General features: G+C 45.1%; 1 protein-coding gene across 3 annotated transcripts in view; it reads right to left on the reverse strand.

Annotated features, from left to right (window-relative positions):
* Positions 1–15,000, reverse strand: part of MGLL (monoglyceride lipase) — a 45,259-nt gene that overhangs the window by 24,594 nt on the left and 5,665 nt on the right. The window contains exons 3-4 of one of the 3 annotated variants that reach the window (XM_085851143.1): positions 10,241–10,403; positions 925–1,035 (exon numbers count right to left, since the gene is read on the reverse strand). In XM_085851143.1, coding sequence (XP_085707269.1) covers positions 925–1,035; positions 10,241–10,403 — 274 coding nt within the window. The remainder of the gene's footprint in view (positions 1–924; positions 1,036–10,240; positions 10,404–15,000) is intronic. The other 2 variants (XM_085851141.1, XM_085851142.1) reach the window with 2 other exon arrangements.

A 15,000-nucleotide genomic window follows, 5' to 3' on the forward strand; every position in this document is an offset into this window, starting at 1 on the left:
AAAAAAATTTTTGAAATTTTTTTTTTTTTCGACATCGACTTCCCAACAGACAGAATAACAAAATCGACTGACCAACATACTTGAAAAATCTTCGATTTTGCAAGTGACAAACAAACAGACAGACAGGGGTGAAAACACAACCACCTTCACCCTCGGTGATGGAGGTAATAACGTCGAAGCAATGCATTAACCTGCATTTGTTCATTGAATTTCTGGTAAGGGAAATATGAACAGGAAAGGAAGAGAGAGAGAAATAGCAAAAAAAGAGAAAGGAAGGAAACGCTGAAACCAGCAAGTATGATGGTTGGGTTATGAAGGGTTAATGGGGTTAATGAAGATCATGGGTCAGGACGGGGGATGACATGAGGTGGTGATGCACTGCCTGCTCGAAGCCCTGGAGGGAAGAGTGGGAAAGAATGGCAGCCTCCGGAAGGCAATTCGTTCGATGAGCGAAGCGAGGAGCAATGGTTCATTGTTACGGTTTACCTTTGTAGATTTACCTTAGTTGTTCTTGCATTGTTTCCACGCCAAGTAAAAATCTCTGTTGATATTTGTAATGAATACACTAATCCAATTTTATGGAGTTTGGCAATTCTGACTAGCAACTCATGAAACCTAAATCTGCAGCAAAACATATACACATGACGTCAAAGGGGTTGTCCACGAATTACTTATGTATTCGAGAAGAGAAAGTAAACGAGTCTGTCCTCTGAGATCATTTTACGAACCTTAACTTATACCATTTAAAACAACATGACGAAGCCAGACAGCACATCGACAGGAAGATGCTGGGGAGGGGGGGGGGGTGGTTGAGGCAACATGTAAACTAGTCCAGTGTAAGATGATTGAGCAAACCCTTATTGAGGTTATGATCGAAATTCGGAACAGAATATGCTTCCAGGTGAAGTGGAACTGTTGACTCACCCGGAACGGGGTTGCAACATCTGCTCTCAACCCAATGAGGGGTGATATGAGCACGAGGCCAGAGAAGTCGTTGGGACGCTCGTACGCTGCCAGGATACTGATGGCACCACCCTGCAGAATATAAAAGAAATCAGTACCCTGTGTGTACTTCCACATTTGTATATTCCCTCTCCGGCACCTATTCTGAGCAGCTTGGTGGTGGAGTGGGTGAAGCCTTGCTGAATTGCCATCAGCGTGATGCTGATGGACGTTCACGGCAGAAATTTCAGCATCCAATGACAGAGAGGCGACCCATTTCAGGATCGGATCACCGCTACGGCCATCAGTCACATCCCCGAACAATATGGGCCTCCACGAACCTTATCCTCATGAGTGTGGGAGAGGGCATACACGAGACCTTAAATCGCCAGATGTACAGTATGTCCACATCCCCCATAGTGATCGGGTATGATGGTCTCTTTGAACCTGTTCAAGGAAATAGGAACCGCGCGCTTTATGATGTTGGGTGCAATGTTGTGGTCGCAGGTTTTCCATTTAAATTCACTAATGCCTTATCCCACACCTAGATGCCAACCTTTAATCTCATGCTGCCTGAGCCATGCGATTGAAGGTTTGCCCTTTAAATAATGCTTCCTAATAACGCAAAACTATGACTCACTTTTTAATGACCTTTCTGAAGCTCTATCCAAGCAATTTCCTTCACGGTCACAAGGGATAACTCGATTCCAGCCACGTCGTGCTGCCAACATCCAGGATTACATTTCATAACAGTAACCGCGAGCATGGCCTCCGTGAGCCTCAAAATGCATTCCGATGTTTTGTTGTTTCCAAGAGGAGAACTTGGCCTTTTGTGAACGGATGACATTTCACAATTGACTCGATTTATTACATAATATCTTGTTTTCAACTTAAGAACACGAGATAAATGGTCGTACAGCATAAAAGGCTCGTCACTTGGCTGGAAAATAAGGAAGACCCTAATTCATGTCACACGGAATGCATCATTTAGAGGAAACTGCACATGTTGCTCCACGAGGAACACCAAATTACCTTCATGAAGTCTGTTGTAAGGAATCTGCCTCTGACTTTAGACATTATGATATACCGTCAACATATTGTGCCCAAAGATACTTTTTTGAGATCTACCAGACAGTCAATCAGTGGATCTCCTCTTTCAATTCTAAAGTGCAGAGTAGACCCTTCTGTTTATTGTCATCAAAATGTATAATCGATAAATCTCCAATTGGTGTAGATCTTACGTCATATCTAGTCTCAAGCTCTTTACTCGCAGGTTGTCCCAGCCACGACATCATTGACACACTCTGCTCAACTCAACAATGGATGGTTGTCCTGAATGTCGAGTACCGCGTCAGGGCAGTCTCAGTCTCTCTGAATGTTTCATGAGCTTTGGACATTGTCTGGCATGCTCGGCTCAAACAGCTTTCTGCCAATGGCTTCTTGGAATTCCTTCAAATGGCATCCTTCATGCCAATCCACCTTGTGTTAAACAGTTCCTCACCCACCTGATGGGCAGGCTGCTGCTGCTTCCTTGGCTGCTGATCAGGAATGATTAAAACATTGGTCACCTGCCTAGAAAATATTAAATTAAATTCTAGGGTATCTATCTCTATCTCAATCTCTCTATCTCTCTCTCACTCACTCACACTACCCTTAAATCCACTTCTGTGTTCAAACTCCAGCAGAAAGTGCCATTCTTGGAGCTCCTTCGTGTTTAAAATCTGCGATGAGCGATCGCATCTCCAAGCAGCCCTCCTGGGCCTGGCATTGCCTTGGAATTACTTACAGGGATAAGACCTTCCTCTGCGTGTCTGTCTGTGTTACCTCTGTTGCCTACTTCTGGCGTTTGCCTGTTTGTACCTGTCCGCTCCATTATTATTCATCCGTCATTGTTTATCCCTTTTATGAGTCTTAACCTCTGTTCAAAAAACATGCGTACGTTGATTGGCAGAGGCACTCCCCAGTTATTCTGAATTTATTTGAATACAGAGTGTATTTGCATTCAAAACAAGTTGCTGCTTTGAATCTCGGCCTACAGGGTGTTCGGGATAACACTGAACCATTCATTACCTCTGCCACCGAAGATAGACGGAGGTTATGTATTCACCACATCTGTCTGTTTGTATATAAGCAGGATATCTCAAATAGTTATGGACTGATTCAGACAAAATTTGGTGGACAGGTTGGGTGTGCAACAAGGATGAACTGATTCGATTTTGGTGAAGATCCGGATTCAGCAACTTGAATTTTTTAAAGAGATTCTTCACCATTGAGCGGTAGGGCCAAAAACGATACATAGCAGGATATCTCAAAAAGTTAGTGACAGATTCGGTCGAAAGATTGGTTGACAAGAACGAGTTGATGAGGTTTTGGTTAAGGTACCGATGTAGATGGTACTTAGTAGAGCGCATGCCTAACGGATGTATGCGCTCTACCGAGTGCAGTCTCGTATTTTGAATAATTTTAGTGCAAGAAAGATCCCAAGATAAAGCCTTAAAAGTTAAAAAAAATATATATATAGACATTTGATTCTGCGTATTATTATGACTTCTTGCCTGTTTATCTCCACAAGTATGTGATGGAATTGTAACCATTTGTAAAATCCAAAGCGGTGTTTTAAAAGTCCATCAGGGTTTGAAGAGACCCAACCGGTAATGATTGATCAGCACTGTTTCAGGCGAGATAATAATATGGTGGAAACCAGTCAGCACCGATGAAAACACAATTTACAAAATGAATCGTGATGCCGATGAATACGGCCTGCCATTTGCAGCACGATGGCGTCAGGCCAAAGCGTGCACGATGAGGAGGTAGTTGCAGAAATCCTTCGAGCCTTTGAAGCGTCTCACGAAATGTCAGTACAGCAGGCAGCTTGGCAGCTGAACGTTTCAAAAACCTCAAGTTCACAGGATTTTCGAAATAGCAGAGCCGCATTCTCACAAGCTCCGCATTCTTCACGAGATTACCAAGGAGGATACCAACTTGCTCCTCTTGATGCGGTTGATAACAACCTCTTCCGCACCATTGATATCTCGAGGCAGGAGGTGGATTGCCAACGACTCACTTTCTCACCGGCTGCAAGTCGATGAGCTCTATTTTATACAAGCTTATATCTGGCCTTGCTTCCTCCTGCCTGCTCCAACTTCTGCCCTTCCCCCAGGTCGCACGCATTCCTCCAGAAACCCTCATCTACTCACACTCTCAAAGTCTCGACTGGTTGCTCACCTGCATCCGGTCATCCCATTATTCTCCTGATTGTGGGATCGTCTCCTTTTGTCAGTCGCCTTATCCTACTCACTTCAGTCTTTCAAGTGTGCTTACCCTCACTACTACCTCATGAGCTCACTCTTACACATTCATATTCTCTTCTGCACACGCTCATTTGTTTTCGCACTCCGTTCCTCTCCGGCAATTGCTGCTCGTTTTGTATCATTCCTCCTCCTTCCTTGTGTATATCTATCCCGCCATACCCCTGGGTAGTTTGTGAACCTGCTGCCCTTAGACATTCGGCTCCTCCATGAGCCGAGAGCCCGAGACTCATGTAAAATAAATTAATTAAAGCTGCTCGCATATAATTTGCTTAATTCATTGGAGATAATCAAACAAGGTGACACTTTTCAATGAGGAGGGACATTTTCATTTGGTTGGAAGCATGAACAAGCATTTCAGTCTATTTCCGAGGAAATGCCAGAAAATGCACTTTCTGACTTTCCATCACTCATGAGAAGACTTCATCCAGGAACATGGAGGACACATTGAATGAACCTACAAGTTTTCAAATACTGTAAGTTACTAGCACACAAATAAATGCTAAACACTGTTCTTGATTCGTGGCAAGTGTCATTTAAATAATTTTACATTTCTTTCTTTCTACAAGAGCGAGGAGCATGGCAGAGCAAGGTTAAATTGACAGTTGGGGTAGTGGGGGCAACAATTGGGCACAACCGGCAAGGGAACAAAACAACCAAGAGAGAGAGAGAGAGAGAGGGAGGAAACACTCAAATCAAACGAGTCCGGTTGTTGCGTTAGGAAGGGTTAATGGGGTAATAAAGATCATGGGTCAGGATGGTGGGTGACATGAGGAGGTGGTGCACTGCTGAAAGAATGCCTTGGAGGGAAGAGAGGGAAAGAACGGCCTCTGGAAGGCTCTTCCTTAGATGGAAGAAGTGAGGAACAATGGTTCATTGTTATGGGATACCTTGTAGATTTTTTTTGTTGTTCTTGCTTAGTTTCCCTGTCGAGTAAAACATCTCCATCGATCTTCATAATGAATACACATTTCCAATTTTATGGAGTTTCGCGACTCTGACCACCAACTCATGGAACCCAAACCTGCAGCCAAACATATACACATGAGGTCAAAGGGGCTGTCCACGAATTACGTCTGCATTTGAGAAAAGAAGGCAAAGGAGTCTGCTCTCTACTTGGTAATTTCCCATGTCTTAACTTGTGTCATCTAAAGCAATGTAACTAAGCTCGACAGAACATGACATGGAAGATGCAAGGGGGGGATGAGGAAACATCTAAACAACGCACTACAGTCATGCACACTTCCATTCACTCCACAACTGTGGACTGTGTACATCACTTGTGTACCCCCAAAATAGCAGAGGAATACACTGGAAATAAATACTACCAGCTTGGGTAACAACAAAATAAACCAATGTCACCCACAGGGTGACCCATATCTTGCCAAAAGGTGACCACGTGTGACTTCTTTAAGGTCACACTGAGGTGAACAGAGCTGCTATCCACCAGGAGCGACTCCTTGAGGAATATCTGCCTACGAGAGATTCCGATGAGAATCGTTCTACAGAGTAACCATGAAAAATATGCGTTTGCCTCATAACGTCACCAAATGACGTCATAATGTCTCAAGCTTGACATATCCAGAAAGCACTCATCGAGGTGTTCAATTTGAGGTACTACACGATATGGTTCCTAAAACTTGAAAATTTGACCTTGGGGTCAAATATGTTTGACCTGAGGCGCTAACCATGAAGGTCAAGGCCAATCGCCACCAAAAATTAATTAGCTGAGCACCAGACCATGATCTATATTCCCATGAAGTTTGAAGATGATCCAATCAAAATTACTCAAAAAATAAGGGTTTCGTCGACTCCCCTGATTTGCGACAAAGTGACCTTGACCTTTGACCTTCAAAATTTTATGCGCTGAAAGGGACCTCTATCGGCCTCTGATCTGCGAAGTTACAAAAATTTCCAATGATAACTGTGCTCTGCAGAATTTTTTGTACGTGATTACAGACAAACAAACAAACAAACAAAAAAAAAAACATACAAGCTGACTAACATATCTTGCAAAAACTTCGTTTTGGCAAGATAATTATTCGGACAATCAGGAGGTTAGAGTATGCTTCGACAGACACCACTACCCTGACTATTCATCATCATAATTCGATTCATCATTTTTGGGTTTTATTTTTACAAACATTCAATGACATCATTCCTGAGGTTCGGGCTGCTCTTAAAGAGAATCAGTCTGGTGGGTGGAAATGCTTTAACAAGTCCAGAGAACAGTTCAGAAAATTCTAATCGCTCTGTAGGAGGGCAAGAATATCCAGCAAGCACAGCAGAGCACCTGCTGAGATCACACAAGCAACATTGTCTGCCTCAGCCGTTTCTGCGTAAACTACATTTGAAAAGGTGCTCGGGATTGGAAGAACCAACCGATGCTCCGACATTACGTCCTGTCTTACCTGTGACCAAAATAGGGGGCTCCGCTAACCTGATGTGACGGCTTGTCCTTTACCATCGCCGGGTATTTTTAGATACAGTGTGCTTATTCCCCCCACTTGGTAGTTTGATACAGTGTAGTCATCCTCGTGTAGCTTTCCTTCAATGCGCCAATTTTGTCCCACCGATCCTCTCCATGCTTCCGATGCCCCTTCTGTTTTATTTGTGTTTTCGAACGCAGACGTTGTTTTATTCTCGTGAAAGAGCTCGTTGTCAGGGGGGGTCAACGCACCGACGGTCAGGCAAAAGAGAACAAGAAAACAAAGGTCAAACAAACAATGGGATTTCACACTGAACAGAGCCATGGAAGTCAAACCTAGGGCAGGGAGAAATGGACCAAGCCTTGCCCACTTGACCACCAATGTGATCCCTAACTTTAGGGGGTCGCCATCTTTTTAATTCTTTATCTTGGGGGTTGTGTGGAGGGGGATGGGGAGGATGTATTTTTGTGATTACAACCACTCCTTAGGACTTATCTGTTCGTTATAATGAGTCTAATGTATTTAAACAGATGAAGGGTTATTGTCCCCAGTGACAATTATCCGTTTTGACATTTGAAGTCCCACCTGTCTGACCACAGATTCACCAATGACGAACTGACTGAAGCAACCGTGACATGAAGGATCAATCTGAAAACTAACATTTTATCAGCAGAAACAGTTTGAAGGACAAATGGAACAAATGACTTGAAGTCAAGGTAAGGGACACCATGTTGAAAAATATGAAGATGGTGACTTTTTCATACCAAACCCTTTTTAACCACCCCTGTTATTACAGTACTCCATATATGTTGGCTCTCATAGATACTCCAGACAACGAGAAGGGCACTTGGTAGAGCGCATACCTCCGCCCCGTAAAACATGTCTGGCCCAAAACATTTTTGAGATATCGTGCTACGTATAGTTTTTTTTTTTAAGCCCCATCTCTCAATGGTGAAGAATCCCTGAAAAAAACTTCTCGTAGTCGGATCCGGATCCGGATCTTTACCAAAATTCAATCAATTGTTCCTTGTCACATTTCATCCGGATGCGTCCACAACTTTTTGAGATATCTTGCACACAGAATGCCTGGTGTTGGCTTAATGGTTAGGGTGGTGGGCTTGGAATCCTAGGATCCTGAGTTCCAATCCCCCTCGGTTGTTGAATTAATAACAGGTGGGGTTGACTCTGCCTGCCAGCTTTCTGATGCTGGCAAAATGAGTGCCAGCATGCTGGTATCCTGCGTTGGAGTGGTGAGCTATCCAGGATTATGCCCAATAGCCAAAGAGACTTCTTAGGCAGATCCAACGGCTCTGCAGAGAGTATGGTCCCAATGTATGGATGCACACAGACAGAAAGACGGTGAAAACATAACCTCCTTCACCTTTGGTGGTGGTGGTAAATATACTAATCTTTGGGTTATTGATTTTGATAACAACATTCATGTTCACAAGGTTGACTTTCTTGTCTTATTAGAATCCTTTGTGACCAATTACCAACCACAGTGATTGGCTCTGTGCAGGCACCAATTGCAATGAATGCTCCGTTGCAATCAGCCAAGGGGAAATTGATGAAAACAAATGAATATAGTATTGTGTTTCAAGACGATTTTGGGATTCTCTGAATTACATTTTCAACTACCTCTCGGCATTTACTGCACATCGTTTTCTGATATATCCAACAAAGCCTTAAGGCAAAAGAAAACACAAGTTGGAATGCCAACCACCCAACCCACACTCTAAGAGCAGTCAAATCAATAATGTGATTGCAGGAAGAAGATAATTAAATCATACATTGCATCTTCTACAACTTGTAAAACCTAAAGAGATACGAGAACGGCACTCGGTAGAGCATGTACCTCCACCAGGCTGAACAGTACATTTTGTATCCCATGATAGGCCGAATCTGGTTCCGGACCTGAACCAGGATTGAATCGGCTGGTTCTTATCAAACACCCAACTCATCCGCCAAGTATCGTCATAATCCGGCCATAACATTTTGAAATATCGTTTTTGGCCCCATCTCTCAATGGTGAAAATTCATTGAAAAAATTTAAAAATTCACCTATTCGCATCCGGATCCAGATAATCACCAAAATCGAATCAATTCGTCCTTGTCACACACCCAATCTGTCCACCAAGGGTCGTCCGAATCTGTCCATAACTTTTTGAAATATCCTGCTCAGAGACAGACAAACAGACAGACAAGCCAGTCGGCGGCGATGGGTTGCCGAGCATGGAAACTATAAGATATAGAGCAAAATGGATGTCATATAGCGGATAGGGAATCACCTTCAGATTATGCATATCAAATCTCATCCAGTTCCATCTACTGATGACAACTCGGTATCCATTTGAATGAAAAGTACCGAAAATGCGGTTTGAAATCGGAAATCCCCAAAGTTCGAGGGGGTGCTGTGGGTGAACAAAGATCTAAATCGACAATCCGGCTTGATCATTTGTGCAAAATGTATTCCAGACGATTAGTGTGAATTTTCATGACCATCCGACCATAACCCTAGGAGGAGTAGCATTTGGCGCGAAGGCACCTCCAGCTCTCGCATATTATCGATTTTTGCACTAATTGACCTTTGACCCCTGACCTAAGCGAAATCGGTGAATATGTCCTGAGGCAAAGTTGTAGTACTCATTGAGTACCATGAACCTGCAAAGTTTAATTCGTATCGATGCACTCACCTGATCGCTTGGGGGCCTTCAATTTTCGCCAATTTTCGCGCATACCCTAATTGTAGGGGGCGCTGCGGGTAAAGTGTTCCATATATCACAAAAATCGGAATATATTTGATAGAGCATCAGCTGTAGATCATTTGTGCCAAATTTCATAACCCTACGTGGGATAATGGCTTTCGGAATTTATTTCGCATGAACGGTACCGATTTTGAAGGTTTTTCGGTTGTGGCTATGGAAACAAAGCGTCCCTAGCAACCATCACAATTTCCAAAGCACGAGGTCATAAGATGTACCTACCACCCGAGTTTGGTCAAAATCCGCCCACGTTTACTACCAATTATGCTGATGACAAACGAACAAACATCCAAACAAACAGACAGAATTACTGACAACAAGGGTCACCTATTTCGGCGACCCAACAGGGGTGAAAACAACCTCGGTCCACCTCCGGTAGTGAATGTAACAAGGGTGGTGGATCATCACGTTCACGGCCATGCCATATGTATCGTCCCTGATATTTTGTGCACCTTTACCCAGTACCCTGCCTGCATTGTCCAGGTTCATTTTGTGGACACCTTTTCGTCTACGATAGTAAGGCTCTCAAAGATATTTTATTAACTTGTATGCTCTCTTCTCATGATGTAAAGTACAATTTAGGGTATGTTCATCAACTTTTTAAACAAGTAATATTGAGATAAAATCAAGGTGATTGTCATTTGTGATCGAAATTTTTAATATTAAGGGTAAGCATTGATCTTTCTAGGAGGATTTGTTAGTAGAAGGATGGTTTTATTGGTAAGACTATGATAATAAGGCTCTCTAATGTTTTACTTGAGCCCTTTATGATAGAGTGAGGTTCCTTTGCAAGACTCACCATTGAGTGGCCAAGTAAGAAACAAGGCAGTGTCGGATGTCGAGCACGCATTAGGTCCGTGTGCTGCAAGCAATCACGTACGTACACTTGGAAATCGCTCACCACCATCCGACTACCATCACTCTGACCATGGCCAACTGCATGGGCAACATAGGAAGCATACCTGAAATTGTACCAAATGTACATCGTGAGGATCAAACATACCATCCAAATGGAAGAATAGGCACCAAGTACAAACAAACCATCCAAACACGACATCACCTCCAGGCACGAACACTCCATCTAAATACCACCATACCCACCTGGCAAAAGAATCGTCCACACACCATCAGAACCACCAAGCATAAACATACCATCCCAACACCACCATAAATCTCAAGCATGAACATAGCATACCAACAACAAGCATCACCGACAAGCACGAACGCAGTGTCCTAACACCACCAGCCCTGATCGAACATAACATCAAAACTGAATCGTGATCACCAAGGGCCCCCAAACGAACGAAACGATGCTGCAACCGCAACGTACTAGCATTCTACTTAAATTGATCCCATCTAAACAGTCAGGTGCTGACATCTTGTCTCGGCCTGTTGCTTTTGCAATGCGAACAGGTTGGTGGCCTATGTGTATTCTACCACCTCCTCTTTGGTCTTGCACACTTTTACCCACTCTCGGCTCGGTTCCTCCCAGGTTTCTGCAGGGTGAACTGCATGTCTGCCAGTAACCCTCTTCTCGTTAAACTCCCAAATCCAGGCTCACTGCTCACCTCCACTCATTTGTTCTTCTTTTCTCTCACATGTGAAACCAACTTCCCCAGTCTGTTCAGTCCTAATCTTCCCTCCAGGTATTCACCACTCCAACTCAGCTCATCCCCTATCCATACTCATGATCTCTTCTACCCCCAAATGACCCCATTCCCAAGCACTCCATTTTCCAGGTTATTGCGATTTCTCCCCTTCGCCTTCCCCTCTCTTCTGTTGTTTGTTATCGGTTGGTTTGTTCGTTTTCTGTTTCATCTCTGTTTTCCCCTTCCTCTTATTCCTGTGTTTCATTCAGCTTGCGTGCAGCTTGTTCTTTACCCCCCATGTGTCCTTCTCCCTCTCCCTTTGCTCTCAGCTCCACTCTGCTGTTGATATTTCCCCCTTTCCATTTTGTTCCATTCCATTCTGCTCTAGCTCTTCCATGAACCTCAATCGATCCATGAACCTTCCATGGACACTTATTTGTACTTCTTTGAAATCTTGTGCAAGAGGCGACTTCAAACGATGTGGAATTGAAGGACAATCTGTGCAATGGAGAACTTGTCAAATCAGTGTGCGAAATTCAATAAACTTGACTTCCTTCCAAGCAACTTCAACACAGGGGGAGGCCATTGGGCCCATCAAGCCTGCACCAGCACAACGGTTGCCAACCTATGGTTGTTTGTTCATGTCCCATTTTTTTATGCCAAGCATCAAGTAAAGAAGCAGCAAATACCAATTTTTTCAGTCTTTGGTACAACTCAGCCAGGGTTCGAACCACTGACCTTCGTGAGTCAGAGACAATGCTCAACTATTATGCCGCCACCGAGGCTGGTTGAGACGTAAGGTATTTTTCGGAAATATCTTGTGTTAGTGAGTCACCAATCAGGTATTTTCATGGCATTATCAGAGTGAGAGCAGTCAAAGAGTCAAACTGTTCCAATGGGTTAAAAAGGGAAATCAGGCACGAGACCAGCAAAGGCAACTCAGCCAGTCTGCACCTCCCAGGAGCTGATTCTTTAAGGAGACAGCTCAAAACATGAGCACATTATCGCTGGGCTGTCCTTCCAGTCCAAAATGGCATTATTGACACATTGAGGAGTTGGAAAATCAGCAGAAACACTCAACACAAACAGCTGGCCAAACAATGGAAAATGAAAACACAGCAGCATCACAATGGGAAGTAGCAGCAAAAACGAAAACACCAGCAGCACTTTATTCTTCAATGAGTATAGACTTCGTCTCCAAAACAAAACAAAAAAAAATGAATCGAAGCCACTTTCATGAATTGTAAATGATCTGTGCACATTATGCCAAGTTGCCATTCCACAAGTGAACGGCATGTTCTGAGTGTGCTTTCCAAAAGTACAAAATGAAAAATCACTCATAGAGCGACACTTGGCAGAAATGGAATGGCACTCGGTAGAGAACATACCTCTACCAGGCTGAACAGTTTACATTTTGTATCTTTGTATCTTTGTATCTTTGTATCTCTCTCTCTCTCTCTCTCTCTCTCTCTCTCTCTCTCTCTCTCTCTCTCTCTCTCTCTCTCTCTCTCTCTCTCTCTCTCTCTCTCTCTCTCTCTCTCTCTCTCTCTCTCTCTCTCTCTCTCTCTCTCTCTCTCTCTCTCTCTCTCTCTCTCTCTCTCTCTCTCTCTCTCTCTCTCTCTCTCTCTCTCTCTCTCTCTCTATATATATATATATATATCTATATATATATATATATATATATATATATATACATATCTATTGTTGCGGATCCGGGGTGGCGGGATTCTCACCCGGTCCTTGGCGCCACCCTCACCACCACCGTCTCCAGGGTTTATAACGTCGACCGGTTCAGCATAGGCCTCAGGTCACGCGCCTTCAATCGCGATACCAACGTGATCCTTGTACCTTTCCAGTTAGGGAAATAGAACCCCTAGTTACAGACTGGTTGTGTCAGATGCCGAGCGTTGTCTGCCAGTCTGTAACCATTTTGGTTTTATATGCCAATCGAACGGATCATTCCTCGATGCGACACGAATTAATCCATAGGGGAAACTTCATACGAATTAACCAGATTTATCAGGGATCACAACACAAGCAAAATTCACGACAATGTTTTTATTAACAAACCTCAACCCGTTCTTAACTAGGGAACCACGGTCTCCAGGTTTCGAGGGGATCGCTACCGAAATACGCCTTATACAACACGTGCAGACAAAGACAAACAGCATGCATGCAAGACAAGACAGAGTACTTGGTGATGGCTCATGGATGAGAGGAAGCGTCAAGAAGCACGAACGTCGCTCGTAACAAGCGGGTGTCCACGGGTTCGAACTCCCACCTCGAATGCGTCACGTGGCAAAATGGCGCTTGTCCTTTTGTCGCAGACCTCACGCGCGTGGTCTCCACGCGCTCTGGCCCTGCGCAATGTCGACGGCACAAGTCCGCCAGATCAACGATGGACCTCAGCCGATCTCTCTCGAGGTTTCAGCATACAAATCCATCCCCGGACCGCCCACCAGACAAGGCCCAAATCGAGGTCTGAGCTCCACAGGCGGACCGACAACGCGTCGAGCCGTGAGGCGAGTAAGGACGGAGGCTCCACGGCCAGACGCAGGCCGAACCTGTCGATCACCGGCTCAATATGCAAGCAGCCTCTCTTACGTTCGCTCGCTTCGAAAACACGAGCACTCTTTTTACGAAGCCTTCGTTCGCTCCTTCAACACACGAGGACGCCTTCCTCTCGGCGACTCCATTTCCCAAAACTGAGAACTCCCTTTTTACTTTCGTTCCACCAGCACGACTTTCTCAGCGAAACCGACCAAAAGCCCCACCCCTTCACGTCACTTCCTCCCCTTAGCTCCACCTCCTCCTTTGGCCACACCCTCCCAGCCGACTGGGCGGGGCCTATCGTCCGTAGAGGGGAGGAAGGAAAGGGGCCCTTGTTCTACCATCACCACCGCTCAAACAACAAAACAGCCTTTTACACCTCCTGACACACATATAACGTCCTTTTTACCATACAATCTAGCTAAACAGGCATATAATGCGGGATCTGAGCTAATCCTATATTTAGTATTCCAATCAGGGCCATTTCCATAACAATATATTGTTGCGGATTCGCGCCCGCCGGCATGCGGACGGCCACGTAACTCGAATCGCGGCACGTCGCCCACCGGACGGACAATCCAGTCGTGACCCTCTCGGACTAACGCCGGGAACCAGTCACGGGTGGACCTTTCGGTCTCACCGCGATCGAGCCAATCAGCCCCCGCGTGGGATAGGGTTGCTCGCCAAATTCGACCTACCTAAGTACCCACACGGAGGGTAGACCGGGCGATCGCACCTCGCCGCAGGTCGACTTCGGACACGGGCCACTTAAGCGACCCGTTCCGTACTATCGGGATAACCGAGCGGTGTTATCGTCGGCCTCGACGGTTCGATTAATTATCGGGCGTATTCAGCCCACTACCAACCCTTTACGTGAAGCAAGATGAGGATTCAATGAAGGAAATGACGAAGCGAAGCGGGAAACAGTTCAACACAAAGCACATTTATTCGCGATGAACGGAAAGCACACATATTCAATTCCACCAAAAGCACATAGAAAAGAAGAAAAACACAATGCAATTTTACACAAAAAGCAAATGCGACAATGCAGATCTAATACTGATTACGCGAGCACACGGCAACACTTATACAATTTTACTTCACAGACGGCGCCGACAACACATGCCCAAAACCAAGAAAAAGAATACCCTCAAGGATGAGGCGGGCCTGAGGCCGAGACCGGGTCGGGCCTACCCGTCTGGTGATGAGACGCGGAGCGGCGATGGTGCCTCAACTCCGCGGGCCTCGCGGGCAGTGTCTGGTAGGGGGTGGGAAAGGGGCCCCCTTGGTCGCACTATCTCAGCGCGGGGGGAAACAGGAGGGGGTTGCTGATGCTCGGGGTATAGAGGATTTTTACTGTCCCGCGACGAGCGTCTCCACCTCGGCCAGGTCGCGCCGTCGGCCTCCCTGGTGTGCAGCT

The sequence above is a fragment of the Eptatretus burgeri genome, chromosome 13, assembly GCF_056783735.1.
Source record: "Eptatretus burgeri isolate ZD-2024b chromosome 13, Ebu_testis_v1, whole genome shotgun sequence".
In the NCBI taxonomy this organism is placed as follows: Eukaryota; Metazoa; Chordata; class Myxini; order Myxiniformes; family Myxinidae; genus Eptatretus; species Eptatretus burgeri.